Source organism: Trifolium pratense, linkage group LG3, assembly GCF_020283565.1.
Source record: "Trifolium pratense cultivar HEN17-A07 linkage group LG3, ARS_RC_1.1, whole genome shotgun sequence".
Lineage (NCBI taxonomy): Eukaryota > Viridiplantae > Streptophyta > Magnoliopsida > Fabales > Fabaceae > Trifolium > Trifolium pratense.
The window spans coordinates 4,789,793-4,814,044 of NC_060061.1; the positions used below are offsets into that span (position 1 = coordinate 4,789,793).

Consider the following 24,252-nt stretch of genomic DNA (forward strand, 5'->3'; position numbering starts at 1 on the left):
GAGAAAGAGAGACTGAGCAACAAACACAGCAACAACAACAGAGTAAAAACAGGTGGCTGCGTGGTGGGACAGCACGTATGGCACGTGCAATTTCATTCTTGTTTCTTTAACATTTTTGTTTTCTTGGGCCAAAGGTTTCTCATATCTGTCTCAAAATACTGAATAATTGAATAATTGTCAATTTGTCTCAAAATCTCATTTTCATGATAATGATAATGCTAACTTTTAGGATTAATGGCTCTTTTTATCCTTTTATATTATCAAACACCCAAAAATAATTTCTTTATTTTAAAATCGAAGTTGGTAGTATTTTGGTTTTAAGTTTTAAATCGTATTTTTTGTCTTAAAAAGGGTAATTTTTAATGTCAGTGTAATAAATATATTTTTAATCTCTATAAAACAAAAAAACAACAATCCAATCCTAATAAAATTTAATATAGTTTCAATTTTCTACATTTTACAAAAATATTATAATTTTTAAATGGATCTCAGTTACCTCGATGGGATGTCTCTGAGAATACTTTTTACCAAAAAAAAAACATTATAATTCTCTTTGGGTTGGGGGGCTAATGGTGAGGTGTGGAAGTGGAGAAGGAGACTCTTTGCATGGAAGGAGGGCTTGGTTAGGGAGTGTGCGGATCAATTTTTACTTATGGTTTTACAAGCTGGTGTGACTGACGAGTGGAGATGGAAGTTTCATCATTCCCTCGTGTACACGGTCAAAAGTGCTTATGAACACTTTACTAGTTCGGATACAACAATAGATGAACGTTGCAATCATGTTCAGTGGCATAAACAAAATCCGTTGATTAGCAACAAAGATGAATTTGTTTAGGAGACATATATTCGTTTATAATGATTCTTTTTGTTCAGCTGCGGATTGGTATAAGATCAAGATCATTTGTTTTTTCTTGTGTTTTTTATGGTCAACTTTGGCTTTTGATATCGGGTTGGTTAGGAATCTCAACGACTCTACAAGGCTCCTTATTTGAGCATTTCCTTCAGTTTGGAAGTCTTGGTGGTTTCTCCAGAAAGTCTCGATTGGCTTTTAATATAATTTGGATTTGGATTTCAACTCTTTTTACTATTTAGAAGGACCGTAATTCGAGGCTTTTCCACAATAATTCGGAACAACTTCTTTCTCTTTTGGAAAATGTTAAACTCCAAGCTTTTTGGTGGCTCGGGTCTTATTATGTTGTTTTTTATTTCGATTACTCGGTCTGGAGGTCTAGCCCTCGTTTATGTTTTGAGGCTGTAACATAATTTTAATCTTGTTAAAATATTTGTTTTCACTGAAAATTTATCCTTTTATTCTGAGCATTCACACTATAAATATGGTCTATGCTTAACAAATTAAATCCATCTCACAAACCCTAAAAGAGTTACAAATACTATAGTGTTGAAACCAAATAACTTCGTAGATCATACTTGTTACAAATACTTCATTCATCCATATGGCATCTAGTGGCATCTTCCACATTAATTTTATTTTCATAGAAGGAAATTTGCCCTTAAAAACCAATGATAAAGTCTCAATCAATGTGACCAATGAAACATTGTTGGTTCCTAGCAACATTTTATGCAAGTGTGACGAAAGAACAATCTTAAAAAAGGGAAACAATAACCCTTTATATGGCTACTTTTCATCCTTGCCTATTTTTCATCCAATATTGAAAGAAATTTTGCCTCATATTGGTGAATGTGCTAGGCAAATGTCTTCATATGATTCTTGGGAGATGGATGTTATGCTTTTTGTTGGTGATGTTACTACATGGAATATTAAAGATCATAGTTATATGAATCAAGAAAATCATCAACATGCATGTTTTGCATCTAAACTTATTGTGGATTTGTTGGAGAAAGCTGAAATAGATCAAGATTCTCGTTATTCTATAAAACAATGCACATTTTGTTTGGAATAGTTCTCCAGTGATTCGAAGATTGAATTTGTTAAGACGAAGTGCTTGCATATTTTTCACAAAGATTGCATTTTGCAGTGGCTTAAAAAATGCATTACTCAACGATCATTCTTCTGGTGTCCATTGTGCCGTAATTGTCAAATAGTATGAATGGAGTTCCCTCAACTTGATTAGAGTATACATCGATCCATGTATATTCACTATATTTGAAATTTGATGTATATTCAAATAGTATGAAAGAAAATTCAGTCTTTAAAAATAATTTAGTAGTATTGATTTTACTTCACTATAGTAGAAAAATATTAGGTTTTGTGTTATTTGTCTTATTGTAAGGGAGATTATCTTGGTATTATTAGCAAACTATCTTGAATCATGTACGTTGGCAGTTTAAGAAGAATTTAAAATTTGTACTTCAAGAAATTCAAGGGATTTAAAATACTAGGCAATTCAATTAATTCAATTGAATTCCCTTCATTTTCAAATTCCATTGTTTGGATAAAGTGATGAAATTCCATCAATTTTAAAATTCTTTGTTTGGGTAATGTAATTGAATTTCCTTCATATATTTTTTTTTTGAAAACTCCATTTTATTTTGTACATTTCATTTAATTTTATTTATCTTAACATAATAATTATAATTAATATTTAATTGTAAAATTCTTTGTTTGGGTAATGTAATTGAACCCTAAAATCGACCCGATTAACCGTAAACCCGATTTGAACCCTAAAATCGACAAAATAACCTAAATTGGGATTTTCAATCAACCAATTTCATCACTTCATGAATGTCAAACAAAAATCGGAGATACATCAAACAAAATAATCCGATTTCATCACTTCGTGAATGTCAAACAAAAATATATAAACAATGCATATTGTACTTCAAGAGTATCTATTTGTGTCATAAAAAACTTGCTAGATATCGGAGATACATCACCACCGCAAACTACAATTGCTATCATTCACTTTCTAGGTCTTTGCACAACTATATCTTCGCACAATCATATACCAAATGTCTAATCTTTTTCATCACTTCGTAAATGTCAAACAAAAATATATAAGCAACACATTGTTCTTCAAGGGTATCTATTTATATCGTCAAATCCTTGCTAGATATCAGAGATACATCACTGCCGCAAACTGCAAATGCCATCTTTCACTTTCTAGATCTTTGCACATGCTACATAAATCAAACCAGACCTGCCAACACACAAAATGCACATTAGCACCAAACAACATATCAAAATGCATAAACCAAACCAGACCTGCCAAATGCATATCACCATTTAAAAAGCCTTCAAATAACTAGACTACATGTACCAAACACTATTTGGACTAAGCATTATAAGGCACAAAATAATAGGTAGAATGCCATGCCACACCCATAAGGTGAAAGTAACCTAAAGAGAGGGGACCTCATTTTGCAGACATTATTGAATTATTATACATGTAACACAACAAAAATGTCTTCCTCAAAAATTTATAACAAACCCAGTGAACCCAACGCACATCCCCAGTGAACCCAACGCAGGATCCGAAACTAGATTGCAAGAAAAGTGTAAAACTCTGCATGCATTATAACAAACCAGAGACAAGTTTGAATAAATTCTAACTCACATCTCTCGAGGCACGACGTGTGAATCTGACCGCCAACACAGTAGCAAATGCACCCACTGACAACTCGTTGTAAAACAAACAGCAAGTAAAAAGCCTAACAAATTCTTCAAAGAGCAAGCAAACACTCAGAACTTGAAGACACAAAAGAACCACCAAAACAAATGGTTCCTGGATCTGTTGAGGAACAAATATAGATAGATACCAAGCAGCAGCAACAACAGACCCAAATCCAGTGAAACCGAAACAGATCCAGTTTGTGCTGATGATATCTCAAAAGCAGATAGACTTGGGAACAAAGATTTAACCAAGTATCTTGGTTAGAAAAGGGAAAGAAACTTGTTATAATTTTCAAAAGGATTAGTTAGAAGCAACATTGGAAATGAATCAAAAAGTTGTGAATACCTATGGAAGTTATAATTAAGAATTATGATTTCTCTATGTCATTACAAGACCTTGTTGGAATTGATTATTCTAGCCAACCCATGTTGGATGATTCTAGCAAGATTGGATAAGAAAAACAACACAGCACAAGATTTCTAAATCAAAACTAGACTAACTAAGCAAAATGCATAAAACGATTTCTAAATCAAAATAGAAACATATAAAAGTTTTTCAGCTAAGAGAACTATAAATAATACTACTACATAAATTATATACCAGGAAACTAACTTAGCTACGTCGGACTACTTGGCAATGAAACTGGACTGTTAGTATGAAGCCATACTTCAAAATGAGAAGAGCAGTTAGAAGTGTGACAGAATGTTATCAAAATAATCATAGACTAGAGCAGTTAGAAAATGAGAAGGGAAATTGTATAATGTGGAATTTAAGTCAAAATCACTGAGTATCTAGTGCACATACATAACCAATTAACCATAGAACTTATTGTTTAAAGCATACAGAAACTGATGGTGAGTTGAAAATAACTTATCAACATGATTGGTGCTATACCATAAGGAATAAAATATAGGAGTAGAAGTGAATACCTTCACATATTCATTCCAAGCATTTTCATCTTCAACGGTAATCATACATATTGTGCCATCCCAATCAAATCCACTTTGACCGAGAATATCGCTAACTATCCCATACCACCCTCGCCAAAGTTTGATTCAGTTTTTCACGTTATCTCCAATAAGCTGAACATTAAAACGAGAAGACAACACATCAGCTACCACATTGTATGCCACTGCTTTCCAAGCTCCGTCACTTTGGCGGCCTAAACTTCTTTGATCTCTAAGTGCCTCAGCTAAAACACGCTCCATTTCCAAATTCTACGAGAAGTAACTTCTTACATCTTCTTTTTTTTCCGCAGTGTTGCTTTCCTCCTTCTTTCGTTTTCCCTTTGTCTTGTGGCTCAAACTTTGTGAATCCATTTCTTGAAATCAAGTAGGCAGTAACCACACATTATGTTCATATTCAGCTCTGTTAAAACATGTTCATATTCAGCTCACATATACTCTGTCAAAGACACTATCCTTACAAAACACATACATATCCATATTATATCCTATAGAAATTATGCAAACTGCATCCAAAACAAACAATAAACATATGTCTGAAAGCAAAATGCAAAAATCATATGAAAATATGCATGTAGAGAACTTATATACAAATTGATAATTATAATCCCATCCAAAACATACAATAAACATATGCCTGAAAGCAAAATGCAAAAACCATATGAAATTATGCATTTACAACACTAAAAATACAAATTGATCATTATAACTGCTTAAAATCACAAATCGATGAAATCACAAAATGCAAAATCAACCCAGAGAAATTGACAACGCACAAAAATGAGATAAATCGGAAAAGGGAGAGTAGAATTTACCAGAGATAGATCAAGTTTGGAGAGAGTAAAATCGAGTCAGAAAACAATCTTCAGAGAGAGGGAGAGAGATATCGATTCGGAGTTAGAGAGATTCATGGAGATAAAGCGATGGAGTTGGAGTTGTTGAGAGAGAGCGATGAAGATTTTCGTGAGAGAGAGAACGCGTGTGAAGAATGACGAGGAATTTGCAAAATTTTCTTATTTTGGGTGGAATTGTAAATTCTCTTGAATTGGTCTCTTAAAATTACCCCTTAAAATTCTGTCAATTTAAAAATTCTCTCCTTTTTTTATCCAAACGGTGGATTTTGACCCAAATCAATTTAATTACTCTGGAAAATTATTTTCCCTCCCTAAATTGATTTATCCAAACGCACTGTTATTGTTTTGAGTCATGCAGTTTAAGAAGAATTTAAATTTTGTACTTTATTATTTTGAGTCATCAAATATTGTAATAACTTATAACTACGATCTTACTTTTAATTTTCAAACGATATTCTAATCAACAATCGATTGATTTAAGTAGTAAGAAATTTATACCCCTTAAGCAAGTGATAAAGTGTTCAATATTTGACTTATGTGTATGGAGAAAATTCAAATCGAAGAGAAAAATTTGTCTCTTTTTTTTAGACAAATTTTTTTTAATAAAAAAAATTAAGATAAACACTTTTCCACACAAGGCAGTGAATTTCTCTCTTTATCCTTCTTAACTCTCCAACAAATCCTAAAGGTATAACTTGATTGAAAAGGTGATTTTATTTTGGATAAATACTCCTAGGGTTTTAAATGAATGATTTTCTTCATTCACTTCAAAGAAGAAATGCAAGTTAAATTTATGCATATATAAGTTTTAAATATCCATTCAAAAAAAGAATATTTTTTTTTTTAAAGAGTATCCTCAAAAAACCGTGAACTTTTTATAAAAAAATGGTTTCCTATGCAAAACTACTACTTTTAGTTTCTTTAACTAGTGCCCTCGGGGCACTTGTTAGTCGGTTAGGGTAACCCTTTAAATAAATAGGGGCACTTGTTAGTCTGTTAGGGTAACCCTTTAAATAAATAGGTGCACAAGACAATAGAAAGACCAATAAATTTTAGCAGTATATGCATTGAGATATCCGGCCACCATTATTACAGAAGGGACATAAACCCTGAAAATTCTTGTATATATCAAAAAGTAAAACTATAGTAATGGGGTAATCATCAATCAAAAATCATGTAATCAACCCATTTCACACATCACATACAATTTTATGAACCTTTCCTATCATTGTACAATTTGTACATCCCAATGTAGGGCTCCTACCTATAGTTAAGCTCTACCCACTTTACAGGGAAAGGAAAATGCAGAGTCAGGTGACAAAACTATCAAGAATTCCAGAAAACATCGGGGTCACTGCTATACAATGAAGGATCTTGTATTTCCTGGTTAGCCACATGAAAATCAATAAGACGCGCTTGAATTAGTTTGCAGACGAATAGACCAGTAGGTAGCATCCACCATTCACTTTCATCCCTGTATTAGCCGAAACATGTCACAAAGGTTTAGAGACGGCTATTAAACAGTCGCAGCAAATAGATATCGATTTTCAGTATTTGATACTTACATACTAAAACTCCAGGACTGAATGTTGGAACGCTTGTCATGTGAATAAACTGTGTAATGAATAAATCCACAAATGAAGGCAACTACCTGTTGCAAGAAACCAATTTCCCTGTTAATGTTACAACAAATGCTTGGACTTGAAGCTTATTTGACATCACTTGAGAGATAAAATTGAAATATTAATGAAAACATTGACTAGTTAGAAGCGAGTTCAGAACAACTTACAACATTGACTAGGGAGGTCAGATTCCACAAAGCATATAGACGAGCAAGGCCGGCTGATCTCCTAGGTCCTTGGCTAAACAAAGCACTGATTCCAGATGGAAATGGAAATAAAACACCAAGAGGGAGGATAAATAAAACTAAGAAGAAATTCACCAGCGACAGCGAGTACATCTGAAGTAAGGTAAGCAACACTAAGATAAAATCACCCAGGAGTAATATAGAAATAACCAGGCCGACTAGATCCTGCAATGATACGACAGAGCATTGGAAAAAATTATCAATGAGACACCAAATTTTGTAAAGACTCGTACGTAGTGAAGTTAACAAGGGAAACATTGCCATACCTGATGTCCAATAGGTTTTGTATTATACATAATTAAAGCAAGCGGAAAATATATAGTTTTCTTCTCTTTAAGTATTCTTAGGATCTTGCCATTCAATGTTCCACCAGACATCCTTCTAGGCATCACCAGGTGTTCACTGTTTGTCAAGCGATGCATTGGATTTCCGTGACTTCTAAGCAAACTGCACACAGCAATGTAATACGAAGTTATTAATTTTAAATCTGGAAAAAAAATTAACAAAATAGATTGTTATTAATAGAATATATCAGAATATCATATAGTAGTACCAATATCTTGATATTATGAGTATCTTGTAAGATTAGTTTCTTATCTTAGATTATCTCTTAAAATTATTTTTCACATCTCTTAGTTATCACGATTTGTTTACCAATTTCCTTATTTATTTAGCACTTAAGTCATGTATTAACATAATTTTAAATAATGGTTAGTGAGTGCTTAGTCTTTATATCTGTTATTATCAACCATAAACTTCAACACAAATGAGAAGTTAGCATTACCCAGACTGTTTTTCGGTTACTCTTGAATCGTCATAACTTTCTCCTGAGGATGACACGTTTTCATTCGCAGTAGCTTGTACCACAAGTCCAAATTGGCAATATCCAGAAGCTGTGGGCTGACACCATGCAAGATCAACACGCACCCCATATGTAGCCAATTTAGGATTTGCAAATACATCAAGCCAGCTAATAATAGGTGCGAAAGTTGCTTTTAGATGTCCACGGTGAACTAAGCGTAATTGAGCATTAAGACCAGCCACTAATCGATACCATATAGTTGATGGAACGGACTAAGAAGAAGACAAAAATAATCAATGAGCAAAATAAACAACCAGGAGTATTTGTCAACATTTAACATAAAAACTAAATTTTGAGTAGAAGCAAACCTGACTCATGAGGCTGGTTAGAATGTTATCACTGTGAATAGAGAAAGGACTTGTGTAACTTCCATCTCCCCCAAAAATTATAGACATGGGAAATCTTTGATGAAGGCGAGGAGCCAGATCAGGTCTTTTCTCATCTCCACCAAGATAGAAGTCCATATATGCCAGCATCAGATCAGATGATGCAGATACCTGTGACATGATAGATAAAGAAACTAACTATACTAAACAAGCTATAATCATTTAATGTGGCAGAGAGAGAGAATGAAGGGAAAAGAAAAAGAAAGAAAAAGGTTCAACGTTAAACCAGCCATTTAAAAAAGTCTATATGAGAAACCAGGCGTCCGATGCCCCAATTAACGTCAACAGGATATTTAGTAAGTTAAGATCCTCAATTAGGGTGAGGGAACAAATCCATAAAATTTAGTCTGAAGTACCTTCAAGCCTTCATAAAGGGCTCTTGAACGGCAAGAGCGTAAGCAAGCATGATCGTACTCTGATCGAACAAATTCACGAAGTTTCTGCAACTTCTGTCTCCGACACCTTTGCAGCCATGACCAAGCAAGGGGATATGCAGCGACACAAAGGATACTATATATAGACCCTTCCCACCATTCATAAGTAGCTAAACTATTAATCTCATCCACAAACCTATTGAAGGCATCTTCATATCTGCAACATGAAGTGATATATGTAATAGTTAAAAGATCAATTTTGCATTGCATGAACTAAAACATCTAGCACAATACACATCCACTATATGGTATGAATACATACACAATATCTTTTACTTGCTCTGGAGGACAATGAGGGAGGTGCCAAGGTTCACTGAATGTATTTGGCCCCTGGAAATATAACCTATGCACATGACCTGTAGATTCCTCGCTTCTACTTGTTTCAATAATCTGAAAGACCACAGGAATACAAAGTTAAAACCAACTGTAATGTTGAACCGAGTCCCTATCACGGCGAGTATCAATGAAATTCACATGGAAGAAGTTGGTTATGGACCTCATTCAGTGATTCCAGAAAGGGGAAAGAGTGATTCAGTCGAGTGTCATTTCGAGCAGGAGTTGCTAGGGCTGGTAAATCATCCACAGCTACATATTTCATTCGTGCAACACTGAGAACTAGAGCAAGCACAACAAGGAGGCCCAAGAGAATAAGACCAAAAAACCATGGCCCACCAAAAGTGTATACCAACTCTTCAAAAGCTGTATAACAGTTTGGCATGTGATATCTGTCAGATGTGCACTTGTATGGACAAGGAGTCTCTGCCACACCACCTTTCGAAAAGGAAATAGGATATCTAATCAGTTACAAATTATGCAATAAATTTTATCATGCTAAAATTAAGATTAACAATGAGACTGCTCAGCCTCATGAAACCTTCTAAATACACGGGTACACGAAAATAAATGTCTTAATACTTCCTTTCAGGTGTGATGGAAGCAAACTTCATTGTTAAAATTACCTCGAACGGGAATATATATAGCACGATGCGGAAGCTCATGAGGCGGGCAATTATGACAAAGGGCTCGATCAGACCCACTGACATTTTTGTATGTACCAACAGGGCATTCCTGTACCATGCAGTTAAAATGCCAAGTCAGTCTAAGTAACTAAGAACTTTATCTTCAAAATTTCATCTCAATTATAAATACAAGTAATCTCATTATCTCACATCATTGGTAAAAAAAAAAAATGACCGACAGCAAAAGGTCACAAAGAACTGAAGTTTGTAATGTCCATTCACCTAATTTTCTAAACCCAATTCCAGCTATACAAATAATTACTGAGAATGGTAAAGGATTATGGTTCATCTACCTCACAGAAGATACCATAAAGCCCTTTAGGACACGCTTTTCCACTGATAGATCCATTTTTTCCAGGAAGACCCTGACCTCCACCATAACCGCCTCTGAAATAAGAAATAAAATATCAACCAAATTGGTCTATATAGATAAAATTTATGCACTTGTGCATGCATGTAGAATCAAACGCATACATTAGCTAAAAGTAACCCAAAAAAGAGTTGAACAGTATGGTCAGAACCTTCTGAATAAGATGTGTAAGTTATAAACCGTCAAGTTCTTGTAAAAAAGTACTCACGTTGGATTTTATTTTTTAATAAAAGTGATCGGCTAGATGACCCAAAAATAAAACCAAAGCATAACTTTAGTTTACAAAACTAAAATCACAGACCATGAAATTAAATTTAAGCAAAAGTGCACACAAGTATATAATTATATGATTACAAAGTTCCAACCAACCCCTCCCCCTCTGACCCATAAAAAACCTTAAAATAACATATTCAAGTAGACATCAATTTATATAGAAAGAGTAACATTAATTGGGTCAATCGAACAATTCTTCACCTACAGATGCATAAAACAAAAGCAGTAGACTAAAGCATATATTTTTGTATACCAACCCTGTAATAATGCTTCCCTTAACACTTGCTAAAGTGATGTATTCATCTCCGACTGGAATATTAGACCAATGAAAGTGAACCCTTCCACCACCTCCACCTCCGCCGCCACTCGGACTCCCTTGTCCTCCAACTGTTGATATCACGGAAGACTCACCAAGCGCCAATGTCTGAACAAACACAAGAACAGTTCCACCAGAGCCTCCACCAGGGCCAATGCTTGACGTCCTACCATCCTGCCTTCTTATGCCTTCTCCAAAGGATTCTCCATCAGAACTCAGCGAACCATTCAAAGTCAAACTTGACAATGAATGCTCCAATGAACCCATCACTGTCAAGGTCAAGATAATAATTATATAAAATCACTTTTTTGCCTAAACAATACTTTGTTCTGCTACAACCAAATTTTAATTCATATCTTACCAATAATGCCGCCACCTGCAGTTGCACCGGCTATGCTATAATTTCCACTGCCACTACCTAGTTCACATGGTAAATCAGCATTCCCATAAGAGGTACCACCATCAATGAAATTGCCATCGTAATATCCATCTCCACCATATCCTCCATGCCCACCTCCACCACCAATACCATTTTCAAAATACCTTCCTTTACCCAACCCTCCAGTACAACCTGCAAGCAGTCCAAATAACAATTTAATATAGCATCATTAAAGCGTTGAAATTGAACAAAACCCCTCAAGTGATGCACAAAGTTCAGTATGGAGGTTGTATTTAGAGGACAATGACAATATACCCAGCCCAGATGCACTGATCGCTCCAGAATATCCAACTTCTACACTTCTAACCCAGTGAAAGTGCACAACGGAGCCAGTTATGGTGCCTTCAACACTAACATCTTCAACCCGACATATCTGCAGCAGCAACTCATGACAATTACTATCCTTAATAGAAAGAGATCTGACCGGTACAAAAATTAAATATACAAGTGGGGCTAATGAAAAACCTGAAGAGTGAAAGCCAGTGAAGAATTCACATTACAATCTTCAGGAGGATGAAGCAATTCAACAGGGCAATTTTCATGTTCACAGTAGAGTTGTGGCATTGTCCTACGATTTTACACAAAGAATGAAAACAAGGTATTAGACCCCCTAAAAAAAACTGCACGCTAGAGCTTTCTGTTTAAGCTCTACAAAACTTACATATTATCATCCACAGCAGTCTCCAAAGGACCTCTTAAAACAGATCCAGGTCCAACCTTTACATTTCAAAGATTACAATTATTTAGTTAGTACAAAAATAATAAAATATAGTTAGAAAGCTTAAAGGTCGAGAAATCAATTTTAAAATCCCAAGCTGCATAAATATACAAGAAACAAGACAATATATAAGTTAATTATGCTGATTCTTTATGTGAGCATGTTTGGCAACCCTACTTCCATATATTTATAAATTAATTCTAACAGATTGTTTTAAAAACATAAACATTCTATTATAAAAGAGAAATATGATTTTGTACAGTAACGTCAGTGGTAAAGCACAAAATATACACCATGCACTACAGAAAAAAGGGTCACAAGCTAAATCCTCTAAGCCCAACACTTTACAAAACGCCCCTCAACTCCTAATAAGGCTAGTCATAGAGGGAACATAAACCCAAAATGGTTTCCCCCTCGAAACATAAACACTCTGGTAATGGTATAACCTAAGATCTTCTAATCCTGAAAGTCAAGACCATGAATATTTATTTGACATCTGCCATAAAGAGTGGCAAGTGTGACATGAATATCTAAGATTATCGAAATGATAACGATAACATTCCTATGAAACCAAAAGTCACCCTTAGCCAAATTACAACTAACATGTCCACCATTAAAGAAGATATAGATGCAAAGTTTCAAAACCCGCTGTGGCAAAGCTTGCCTGATATTTTTGAAGGGGCCATATTTTTTAATGTGTATTAGTTAACAGTTAATGTACAGAATAAATTCGCATCTTCACGTCATAAAAAAAAAAAAACTTCGCATCTTGGCGTAGTGTTATAATCGCTTCCTTTTACCTCACGTGCGCGGTTCGAACCTTCTTGCATTTTTTCAATAATAAACAAATTGGAAACAAAAAATGGCAACTATCTGGATCGATCGCTAAACCATCTACTCACAAAACAGACTCTTGCCACTGCGCCACTAGATACAATTGACATTTGTGGGGAAAACATGTAATATATAGATTAAAAATAAAAATAAAAAATAAAAATTGGGCGTGTCGTGGCACCTCCCTGTCCTAAAGAAGATTTGCCACTGATCACGGCAAATTTGTTATATCACTAAACCCTAACTATTGCTTAAAATTTTCTATAGCTCACATTTGACCTATATTCGTAATGCCAATTTTGAATATGAATTAAAAATATCTCATCTCAAATCTTCAACCTACCTAGTTTGACACTACCTAACATTATCAAGCCTTTAACATTGTTTAGAAGCACATAGGTCCTCAGCTGCCAACCTAAATTCATGATACCAAATATCCCAACAAATGGAACTTTTAATATTATCAAAGCTTTTCTACAAGAACTTTCATCAAAGTGACCCTTGTGACAGTCTCGTGTATCATATCAGGTGTGCATAAATATTACGTTAACATGGAGAAAGTGAACAGTCTTCAATAGTCAATTATATATTATAAAGAAATGGCGACATGAGAATTTCAGTCTTTGACTTACGCTGATGCTATAAAATAGTGACAAAATCAGATGTTGTGCTTCGATCAAATTTCCAGGTCCAGACAAGTTCAAATAACCTTGTCCGTGTACTCCCAAATTTGCATTAGAATGAATAATAGATGAATCCTGGTCACCACCACATATGGTTAAATGTGCTATAGTGTAAGTAATAAAATTTAAGGTTCTGCTTTAAATAAGAAGAATTAACGGATAGGATAACTACCTTGAGAACTACTAAGTTACTAGCTTCGAGTAAGGATGTTGCAACAATTGAATCATTATTAGCATCTATAAGTATCTTGGAATTCAACATCAGGTGAATCTTGACAGTCATACGAAGAGCTCCAAATATCTACTTAAAAAAAAGGAACGGTAAAAGAACATGTAAGGGAATTTTTTTTTTCTTCTTAAAATAACCAAGCCATATAAATATTAAACCATGAAATAATGTTAATGTCTCTCTCTCGATTAGGTGATATGAGAAATTTAGATTGTTTCGGCTTATAGGAGATGATTTCTTCTGACAGAAAATGGAAAGAAAAAATAAAGTAAAAGCAACATAATCCAAGTAAATAAGTACTATTATTCCATGAAATATATTGCCGTGTAGTTCTGCTTACTTTGATCACAGAGTCACTCATCAGAAGCTCTTCGGCCATCAACTCAAACTCTGATGAACTGAAATGAGCAAGCCCAAAGCTTAAAGCAGATCCATAGGTCAATCGAATTAGTCCGCCGACCTGCGAGTTAATTAAAAATAAATTTCTGCAATACTTCAAACTCAATTATTATGATTCGAAAGAAGACATTAAAAGCCATAATTTATAACGCTCCAAACGAAGTAACCTAAACTTCCTCTAAAAGTTCTAATAGTAAAAAAAAATCTAAGTTGATTCCTCTATATTATTGTCAATCAATTAATGATAATTATTTCAAGATATATTTCCTGACAGAAAAATAATAATAATCAACTAATAAAAAGGCGGATATGTAGTCCTCCAAATACAGTAGCTTAAAATTCCAATAATTAATTTCTCAATGACACAGGGGAGCCATGGTTCCCCCAATTATTTTCTTGATGTATTTAAATATAGAATGAAAGATAGGTTATATATAATACATAATACAAAATGTTTAGGTTAGCTCGGTGGCTAAGCTGGCCTTATATATCTACCTTCACCTAGGTTCGATCCCCCTTCCGTAAAGTTTCTTTTTCGCATATCTCTATTGTTTTTTGGACTAAAATTATTGCTCAAAAAACTACAGGGTTCAAAAAATTTATCCAAGCTCCGGCACTGCCAGTAATATCTAATTGTTCGCAGCTGAATGCTATAAAAAAGAGTTGACTTTTGCCTTGCACGGGTTACACTTATATATTACACTTCTCACTTTTCTCTTCTCTTCAAAAACTTCTTTTTACAACAGCTAATACATTATTCCATTTCAACAAGTGCAATAAGCTCAATTTTTCAATCACCTGAACACGGCTCCAATATAAAGGAAATAATGCCTTGGCCTGATTCTGGACATAAATATTTGTCCAAAGAGGCACCTTAGGAAACTCTAACAGAAGTGTATCAGTTTGTGTAGACAGGTTATGATTGCAAATGGTAAGACTACGAGGTACAGCGTCATAATATGTCCCTGCAGCACCTGCGTTGCCAGCACATCCCAAACTCACTCCTCCTGCAAGCAACAGAACAAGCTGTTTTATAGCATGTATGTACTTATTTTCTATAATAATTAGTCAGCTTTTAGATGAAATATTTTTCTTTTAAATTAAATTGGAAGTGAAATAGAAGACAAAAACATTGAATAATTTAAACAATAATAATGACAGTATCGCACCATGAATGAAGAAATCCGTATTGTCATGCCTACTGAAGACGTCGATAGAAATTCTTCCTCCTCCACCGCCAGCAAACCCACCACCTCCAGCAGCACTAATTGTGCCAGTTCCGGTCCTGCACTTAGCACAGGACATGATTAGTTGTGTCGCGGCCTAATTTATTAGCTCAAGCAATCTGAATTACAAAGAAATAGAGAATAACGGAAGTTCAACAGTACGTAGTCTATTTGCACATTGGATACTACTTGATTTTAATATTTTATGCAAATACAACCACTTCAGGGGCGGATCTTAGTTAAGAACGGCAGGAGCCATGGCAACCCCAAAATTTTCTTTTTCTGGAATACATATGTAATATAAGTTTTGTGTGTTTGCAAAATGGTTGTGGTAGTTCAGTGGCATGGTATAATACTTTACACTCTCGGGGTAATGGGATCTATTCCTTCTACGTCCATTACTCCATTTTGTCTATGATTTTGCGTAAATATGTAATAGGTAAGAGTCGAACTCAATACATCAAGTCAAAAACTAACATTACTAGGGAGTTTTTTCTGTCAGCGTAATAGTATTTTTTGAGCTTGGTATATCGCCTTATTCTCACCTAGCCCTATCACATGATTAGCCGTTCTCTTCAACCCTTCCTAGAAGGTGGGAGGCATATACACTTGTGATGCTAGACCAAATGATATTAATAAATGGATTACTTATAAGGGAAAAGGCTAACATTACTAACGAATTTACCGCAGAAACTTTTATGCAACTTTAGTGAAATCATTTAATATAATTAGCTACTGTATTTGACCCCTCAAATATATCCGTCTCCGCCGCTACCGCTATGCAGACACTCGTTAAACATTTCGCGCCACAAACAAGAATGAAGAAACAAAAAACAGTAAAATTCTGCATACGGCACCAAGCACACTATACAACATACTCACTAATCACTTCCAATAAATATAATCAACCCTAGATAATACACAATCAATGAACATACATATCATAGAACTGAATTCACAAATGCAACAATAAGATTAAAAGGAAAAGGAAGAGGTTTACATTCTATGAGCTTTAAGATAAATGCTGCCACCAGAACCACCTCCACCCTTAATTCCACCCTCACCTCCATTTGCCAAAACATCTGCAGAAACATGTAAATTATCAACCCCTATAAGCCATATTCTTCCACCTCCTTCACCACCATAGCTCTCATTTTTACTAGTAGTCCCTCCCTTACTCCCATAACTCCAAGGCTTATCAAGTGTAGACCAAGAATAAGCATCACCACCCCAAACATCATCAGGAAGCTTAGTATTATCAGAGACACACGTGGCACCTCTTCCACCATATCCTCCACCAGCACCCTGAGTTCCTGAAGGAGTGCCACTTGTCTGAGCCGGTGGTGAACCGGCCAACCCAGTAACATTAACCACCGACCCATCAAAAAAGCTTGAATTTTTAGCCCAAACAACAACTGTACCAGCAACAATAACAGAACCCTTTTGCAAAGTAAATTCATTACTCATGTTAATCTTGATTACACAACCCAAAATGGGGCAACTCAAATTAACACCAGGAAGTATATTAAGGCTTCCATTTCCTGCTATATAAACGTCACCATCGAAGATTAAACTAGAATTGACATCACATGTAGTGTTCAGAGACCCAATTCCTTTGAGATCTTGTTCACATGAAAGAGAAGGTGGGTGTGGCTCCGGTGGTGGTGGTGGAGGTGATGGAGGTGTATAATCGCTGTAAAACGAGTCGAATTGAGAATCCATGATAGAAAAATCATGGTGTGATTGTGAGTTATCAGAAGCAGAAGCAAAAGCAAAAGGAAGAAACAGAAAAAGAAGAAGAAGAAAAGAAAAGGTATAATAGTATAGAGTGAAAGAAAGGGTTTTGTGATTGTGAAGAGTAAGAGCCATTAAAAAGGAGGCAAAAACTCAACACATATGAAAAAGGTTTTGTTTTTGGGGAATGAAAATTGGAGCGGTTTTGGTTGGTAAAATGGGTTTTTTGATGAATGAGAAAACTGAAAACTTGTAAGAAGAAAAAAAGTATAATTGTATTAATAAAAAGGCAAAAATGGTTTAATGGAGAAAAAGGAAAAAAGCAATGAATGACGCAGTGAGTGAGAGAGAAGAGAGAAAGAGAGACTGAGCAACAAACACAGCAACAACAACAGAGTAAAAACAGGTGGCTGCGTGGTGGGACAGCACGTATGGCACGTGCAATTTCATTCTTGTTTCTTTAACATTTTTGTTTTCTTGGGCCAAAGGTTTCTCATATCTGTCTCAAAATACTGAATAATTGAATAATTGTCAATTTGTCTCAAAATCTCATTTTCATGATAATGATAATGCTAACTTTTAGGATTAATGGCTCTTTTTATCCTTTTATATTATCAAACACCCAAAAATAATTTCTTTATTTTAAAATCGAAGTTGGTAGTATTTTGGTTTTAAGTTTTAAATCGTATTTTTTGTCTTAAAAAGGGTAATTTTTAATGTCAGTGTAATAAATATATTTTTAATCTCTATAAAACAAAAAAACAACAATCCAATCCTAATAAAATTTAATATAGTTTCAATTTTCTACATTTTACAAAAATATTATAATTTTTAAATGGATCTCAGTTACCTCGATGGGATGTCTCTGAGAATACTTTTTACCAAAAAAAAAAACATTATAATTCTCTTTGGGTTGGGGGGCTAATGATGAGGTGTGGAAGTGGAGAAGGAGACTCTTTGCATGGAATGAGGGCTTGGTTAGGGAGTGTGCGGATCAATTTTTACTTATGGTTTTACAGGCTGGTGTGACTGACGAGTGGAGATGGAAGTTTCATCATTCCCTCGTGTACACGGTCAAAAGTGCTTATGAACACTTTACTAGTTCGGATACAACAATAGATGAACGTTGCAATCATGTTCAGTGGCATAAACAAAATCCGTTGAATGTTAATATCTTTATTTGGCGCTTGTTCCTGAATAGATTAGCAACAAAGATGAATTTGTTTAGGAGACATATATTCGTTTATAATGATTCTTTTTGTTCAGCTGCGGATTGGTATAAGATCAAGATCATTTGTTTTTTTCTTGTGTTTTTTATGGTCAACTTTGGCTTTTGATATCGGGTTGGTTAGGAATCTCAACGACTCTACAAGGCTCCTTATTTGAGCATTTCCTTCGGTTTGAAAGTCTTGGTTTGTTTCTCCAAAAAGTCTCGATTGGCTTTTAATATAATTTGGATTTGGATTTCAACTCTTTTTACTATTTAGAAGGACCGTAATTCGAGGCTTTTCCACAATAATTCTGAACAACTTCTTTCTCTTTTGGAAAAGGTTAAACTCCAAGTTTTTAGGTGGCTCGGGTCTTATTATGTTGTTTTTTATTTCGATTACTCGGTCTGGAGGTCTAGCCCTCGTTTATGTTTTGAGGCTGTAACATAATTTTGATTCTTTGACTACTTTGTGATAGCCGGTAGTTTCTCTTTTTGTATTTTGTGGATTCTTTAGCTCCTTTTGGTAAACCTCGTGTTAAATGAGGTAGCATTGATTTTTAATATATTTGATTAGCTTCATCAAAAAAAAATCTCAATATTTTTTGTCAACAATTTTAATTTTTATAAAAATAAATTGAAAATTTATGGAAGGAAAAAAAAAAGTATTTCAAATTTTTTAAAATACTATCAACTATGTATCATGGTAGTGGATACTACATCTTTGACAAAAATAGTTCAAGTTTTTATTTCAAAATTCAATTTATTTTGCTCTTGGTGTTTAAAATTTCATATTAATTATTGTTTTGTTAATTTTTGTTGGGAGACGTCTAAGATATTTTAAATATGTTTTGATTTTTTTTTTTAAGATTTAAAATGAGTAAAAGAAACTTTGATTATAAATTTAGACTAATTATATTCACTTTTATTGACAAAATTCTGATTATATTTTAGGATGAGAGAGAACACGTTAATCGACTATTGACAAAAAAAATATTGTGTGGACTGAAAATAAGAAAAAAATTTTACCGTTAACTTCTTTTTTCAAACTAGTATACACGAGATTATATGTTCAATCTTCATTGGTTTTATTATAAATTAAAAAATAAAATATATGAAGTATCAGAAAAAATAAATGATATATTAGTATATGATTTATTTTCACGTATATGTTAATGTTACTTTCAAAGCATCTATAATCAATCTAATTGAATCTGAGTCCAGGTCTTATGCTTGGAGTATTATTCATGGCATTGAGCAATTGGAGAGGTATACGGTGAGTCATATTGGTAGAGGAGGGAACAAAGTGGCCCATTCCCTGGCCCAATTAGCCCTAGAAGAGCCCAACAACATATGGTTGAAAGATATAGCCCTAAAATTGTTTCTCGGTTTGTAAGGAAAAATCCCCCCCCCCCCAACACACTCCCCCTATAAAAAATTTGGAACGTGTTTTTCGAAGTTTTTGTAGTTTGAATTCGGAAACACATTTCAAATTTCTTATAAAAGTACCGGATAGAGTAATATTGTATTGAAATTTGTGTAATTAATTCATTAAAGTAAAAAAAATAAAATCAACACAAAATTATTTATTTATTATATAAGATTTCTTAATAAGTACCTAAACACTCCTTATCACGACTCTTTCAAATATTAATAAGAAAAAATGCATTCTCAACTTCTAGGGTTATCTCTAGAGAGGTAACATAAAAATGTCAATTAGGCTAAAAAATTAATTTTGTCTAATCATTTATTTGTATATGGATAGAAGCTAAGATATCACCGTCCTCGTGAGATTGATTTAGTTATGACGAACATCGCATTTTATATGTACGAAATGAAGTTCAAATTTCAAACACTTTATTTATTCACTTTCATGGTCGAATGTTAGCCACTTAACTATTTAACAAAAAAAAAACTAAGATGTCATTGAGTTAAAAAAAAAATCAATTTTGCTTAGCTATCTTCTATCTTTAGGGGTAAAAACTAAAATGATAATTATGTAAAAAAAATTATATTTGCTTAACAACCCATTGTCTTTGTGGATGGAGGTTTAAATGCTGATTAGATTAAAAATAATGAATTGTCATTCTCTTTATAGATGATGTTAAAATACCAATATAAAATTTTCCTAACAAAATTTTTGTGATTATATAAGCTAAAATGTCAATTTGAATAAAAATAGTAGTAATAAATTTTGCTCAACAATTAATTACAGATAGAAGTTAAAATATCATATACCAAAAAAAAAAAAAAAAAAAAAAAAAAAAGAAGTTAAAATATCAAATTGACTAAGGGCCGGCATTAGTTAAAAAAACTGAATATGGTAAGGTCATTTTGAAATTGCGAAATCAATCTTCTTAAAATATAAAAGTTAATATTTTCAATCTTTTTTATTTTCTTAAATAGTGTTTCGAAGACTACTTAACATGACCCAAAATTTAATTTTTAAAATTTTAATGTGTTGATTGCATAATTCTAAAAAATAAAATAAAAAAAATCAACTTTTAAAAAATTTATGACACTTGTTAGCATTTCAACTAATATTAAGAAAAAACAAAATCACCAAATTTTGTGTTCTCCAGAGCTTTTTTTTTTACAATGGAACGAAAGATCGAACTCAGGATCTCTAACATACTACCCAAATTCCTCACTGCTAGATCAAACCTGATGACTTTGTTCTCCAAAACTTTAACAAATGCTTGAACTTGATCAATTCAAGGGACCATATAGTGCATCATTTATTGCATAGATGTTTTGGCCTGCCTTGCTTGATTCTCGAGTAACAACCAACCATCCACCATCCCACCAACCATTCATTTGGGTTTTTTCTTGATTCTCCTTTCCAAATCCAACAATATCACAATGGATATATGAAGAAAGGATTCTGATCCCATGGAATGACATAATGATGAAATATAAATTGGACCACACAAGATTGTTACAGCTTTGAGTCAAGGAACAAAGCATTGAAACACTAGTAATTAAAATGATCATATTTATATCCAATCTAATTAATACTACTTTTTTTTACAACTCTTGATGAAATTTTTATACTACTTTTTTTTACACATACTTTGATATTATATCACTTAAAACACCAAGTTGCAAGTCGAAATTTTTTATTGCAGATAATATTGAATGCAATCAAACCTGCATGTAGTCTTGCGGATCATTTTTAGACAGGTAAATTTAACCTAAGTATTGCATGCAATCCAAATAATTTTAACAGTGTGGTCGTTTTTTGTTGGTGAATATTAATGGTGTTATTGTTATCACCATGGTTGTTTGCTCAATTATATCTACTCATTAAATTCATCTATGTAAGATGTTGTACTAATTTAAGCATATGCGTCAGTCAGATTCTTAAACAAACCCCACAATTATTGAATATTGATCACCAATGGAAAAAGTACACTACTAGTATTACAAGACAAGATGATCATACAAATAATTAACAAGAAATACTTCCTTTTTTTTTTGTAGGAAGAAATACTTTATTTAGCTATTTTGCAAATCACCCGCAAGAATAAGATACATCATTTATTTAATGAATCTAAAACATAAACTTTTACTTATAATTGAGGTCGGAGAGAGTATATATTTCTCTCAATCTCAAGTATCTTCAAGGTTCACAAATCACCATTTGAGCTTTGCTGGGAAATACTGCAAAACAAGGACCAAAAGAAAATAAGTACCACACATAGAAACACAATGAAAAGAAAAGAAACAAAATGAAAGAGAAAAAAAAAATGTCAATTCATAAATATTGGTGTTACATATACAACACTCGTCTGATTCGTCCGAATTTAATCTTACCTTCTCAATTAGCGATAGATAATACGGCTTAACTTCATCGACATCAACATGAACTTTGCTTTTGCTGTAGAGATCATATTTGCTGTACAAAATAATATCATATAAGTAAGTATAATTATGTAATTAGTAGAAGCAAAAGATGTGTACAAATTAATTAAAAAAAAATGTTGAAATTAAAATACAAGCATACTTAAATACGTGGAGCCACTTGAGATTCTCACAATCTTCTTCATTCATCAAGTGAGTGTATGCATTTTCCTTATGCAAAGCTGCAAGATAAAGAAAAAAATCAATATTTAAATTTTGTGAACTGAAAATGCAATTTATCGCATGATGATGAGAATGCTTACGGTAAAAAGAGTGGTATCTGATGATGAACAATCCTGCTTTGGGCAAAGTGGAACCATTTTCCTTAGCAACCTGCACATTCGAACGCGCCATGTATTAGGACATCAAAAAATTGAGACAATCTGAATTGTTTGATTAAGATCGAATCACTTACAATGATTCCGGACAAGTATGTAAATTTTGTAAAATCGAGTGATAAATAATTTATTTATGGACTCACCATACACATATAATCATCATGCCCCCATGACATCATCACATTGTCCAACCCACATCCTTCATTGTAGATCCCATTCTTAGTGTTATATTCAGGATATTTGATATCAGGGTTATCCTTGAAATACTGCAGCAGGAACAGATTTATGTAAATAAATAAATTGATTGATTGATTATTTAAGATTAAACAATTCTGTCATTCATTGTAACATTTTTACAAGTTTATAATTACCTTGTGGTGAATATTTGCTTCATCAAAGGCACAACCTAAGGGAAATGTATCACCTGCAAAAATGTTAAAAATACAAGAATTAATTAAAAGCATGACAAATACTAAAGTCATATGAAATTAAGTTTTAAGGAACAGATTCTAACCAACAACAGCCCATTGAGGAAGTTCACCAAATTTTGGAAGCAGAAGAATTTTTCCAAGATCTGAAACAAACCAAAAAAAAATGTTACAAAAATATTGATACGTCATAAAATCCTATTAGAAAGGGGTTACATGACTTTTTCAAATTCAGATACAGATGATCATGCTTGAAATTGTAAATGATGATCTTTTAGTCAATAAAAAAGTTAAATTCAACAATAATAATAAAGAAGAAAAAATGAAACCATGAATTAGAGCAGTCAAATGCAACCAATCTTCATTAGGATAATCTTTTCTAATAGCTTCAGCTGATTGTAACAAATGTTGAATTTGGGGTAAATCCAAATCAGGATCACTTTCATCAACAACCTCATTCAACAATTCACAACATTCCCATATGCTCATTTCAGCTTTGTCCAATTTCATGTATTCCTCCCTCATTTTCTTCACCTACATTGTACTCAATTGGAAATTTGGTCACAATATGAAATTAATGTACACAAATTTGATGGAAACATTACAATAATAAAATTTGCTTACAAAATTAAATGTTTGATTGATGTGTTGCAATCTATAAAACTCCTCAACCCCCTTTTGCCTTTCACTTTCTTCATCATAATTTCTGCCAAAATAATTTCAATGACCCATGTAAGAATATTCTAAAATAAAATATGGGTATAACCAAAAAAAAAAAAAAAAAAAAATTGGATCAAAACAAATAAATGGAATTGCAATTAACCTGAAGGTATGACCAAATGCATTGATATCAGGGGCAACAAATGCATCATTAGAATCTTGTTTTGGTTGAACAAATCCACCATCAAGAACAAGCTCATTGATGTCTTCAGAATGCTTATTTTTGTCTTCAAAATGTGATCCTAGAAAAGCATATAATAATGTGACATAATAAGTTATATACTATATGGTGGAACATTTGTATAAGCAATAAAAATAATTAAAAAAAAAAAAAACCATACCAAAGTCAAATTGCTCAACACATATGGTCATTTTGTTTTTGAGAGAAAAGCAAAAGCAAAAAAGGGTGGTTGAGGAGAATAAAATGAGTGAAAAAAGCTATGAAAAATAGTGTT

The 24,252-nt window shown here is 33.3% G+C and overlaps 3 protein-coding genes and 1 long non-coding RNA gene across 5 annotated transcripts; 1 reads left to right on the top strand and 3 right to left on the bottom strand.

Annotated features, from left to right (window-relative positions):
• The first annotated feature begins 1,454 nt into the window (after positions 1 to 1,454).
• On the top strand, positions 1,455 to 1,922 carry LOC123913657. Its single transcript, XM_045964464.1, has one exon. It carries the CDS (start codon positions 1,455 to 1,457, stop codon positions 1,920 to 1,922), a length of 468 nt encoding a protein of 155 aa, XP_045820420.1.
• Positions 1,923 to 2,725: 803 nt separating this feature from the next.
• Positions 2,726 to 5,634, bottom strand: LOC123915543. The gene is made up of 3 exons (XR_006811933.1): positions 5,374 to 5,634; positions 4,523 to 4,961; positions 2,726 to 3,119 (listed from the first exon to the last, which is right to left on the bottom strand). It is a non-coding gene; the product is annotated as an uncharacterized LOC123915543 (long non-coding RNA).
• An 816-nt stretch (positions 5,635 to 6,450) lies between these two features.
• On the bottom strand, positions 6,451 to 17,675 carry LOC123915544. 2 transcript variants are annotated; one of them, XM_045966703.1, is made up of 22 exons: positions 16,468 to 17,675; positions 15,411 to 15,526; positions 15,040 to 15,248; positions 14,183 to 14,302; positions 13,786 to 13,914; positions 13,563 to 13,688; positions 12,040 to 12,095; positions 11,844 to 11,946; positions 11,634 to 11,751; positions 11,301 to 11,510; positions 10,881 to 11,208; positions 10,274 to 10,367; positions 9,921 to 10,029; positions 9,458 to 9,732; positions 9,224 to 9,351; positions 8,884 to 9,118; positions 8,450 to 8,638; positions 8,064 to 8,353; positions 7,546 to 7,726; positions 7,202 to 7,444; positions 6,978 to 7,063; positions 6,451 to 6,886 (listed from the first exon to the last, which is right to left on the bottom strand). In XM_045966703.1, the coding sequence occupies exons 1-22, from the start codon at positions 17,334 to 17,336 to the stop codon at positions 6,739 to 6,741; spliced, it is 4,362 nt and encodes a 1,453-aa protein (XP_045822659.1). In that variant the 5' UTR covers positions 17,337 to 17,675; the 3' UTR covers positions 6,451 to 6,738. The 2 variants fall into 2 exon arrangements, with proteins under 2 accessions (XP_045822659.1, XP_045822660.1); XM_045966704.1 differs by lacking the exons at positions 9,921 to 10,029; positions 10,274 to 10,367; positions 10,881 to 11,208 and having other exon boundaries at positions 9,458 to 9,528; positions 11,367 to 11,510; positions 16,468 to 17,629.
• A 4,033-nt stretch (positions 17,676 to 21,708) lies between these two features.
• Positions 21,709 to 24,252, bottom strand: LOC123915546 (inositol oxygenase 4-like). Its single transcript, XM_045966705.1, has 11 exons — positions 24,139 to 24,252; positions 23,901 to 24,039; positions 23,702 to 23,783; positions 23,407 to 23,611; positions 23,164 to 23,223; positions 23,021 to 23,073; positions 22,793 to 22,915; positions 22,575 to 22,644; positions 22,415 to 22,493; positions 22,225 to 22,306; positions 21,709 to 22,071 (listed from the first exon to the last, which is right to left on the bottom strand). Exons 1-11 carry the CDS (start codon positions 24,167 to 24,169, stop codon positions 22,045 to 22,047), a joined length of 951 nt encoding a protein of 316 aa, XP_045822661.1. The 5' UTR covers positions 24,170 to 24,252; the 3' UTR covers positions 21,709 to 22,044.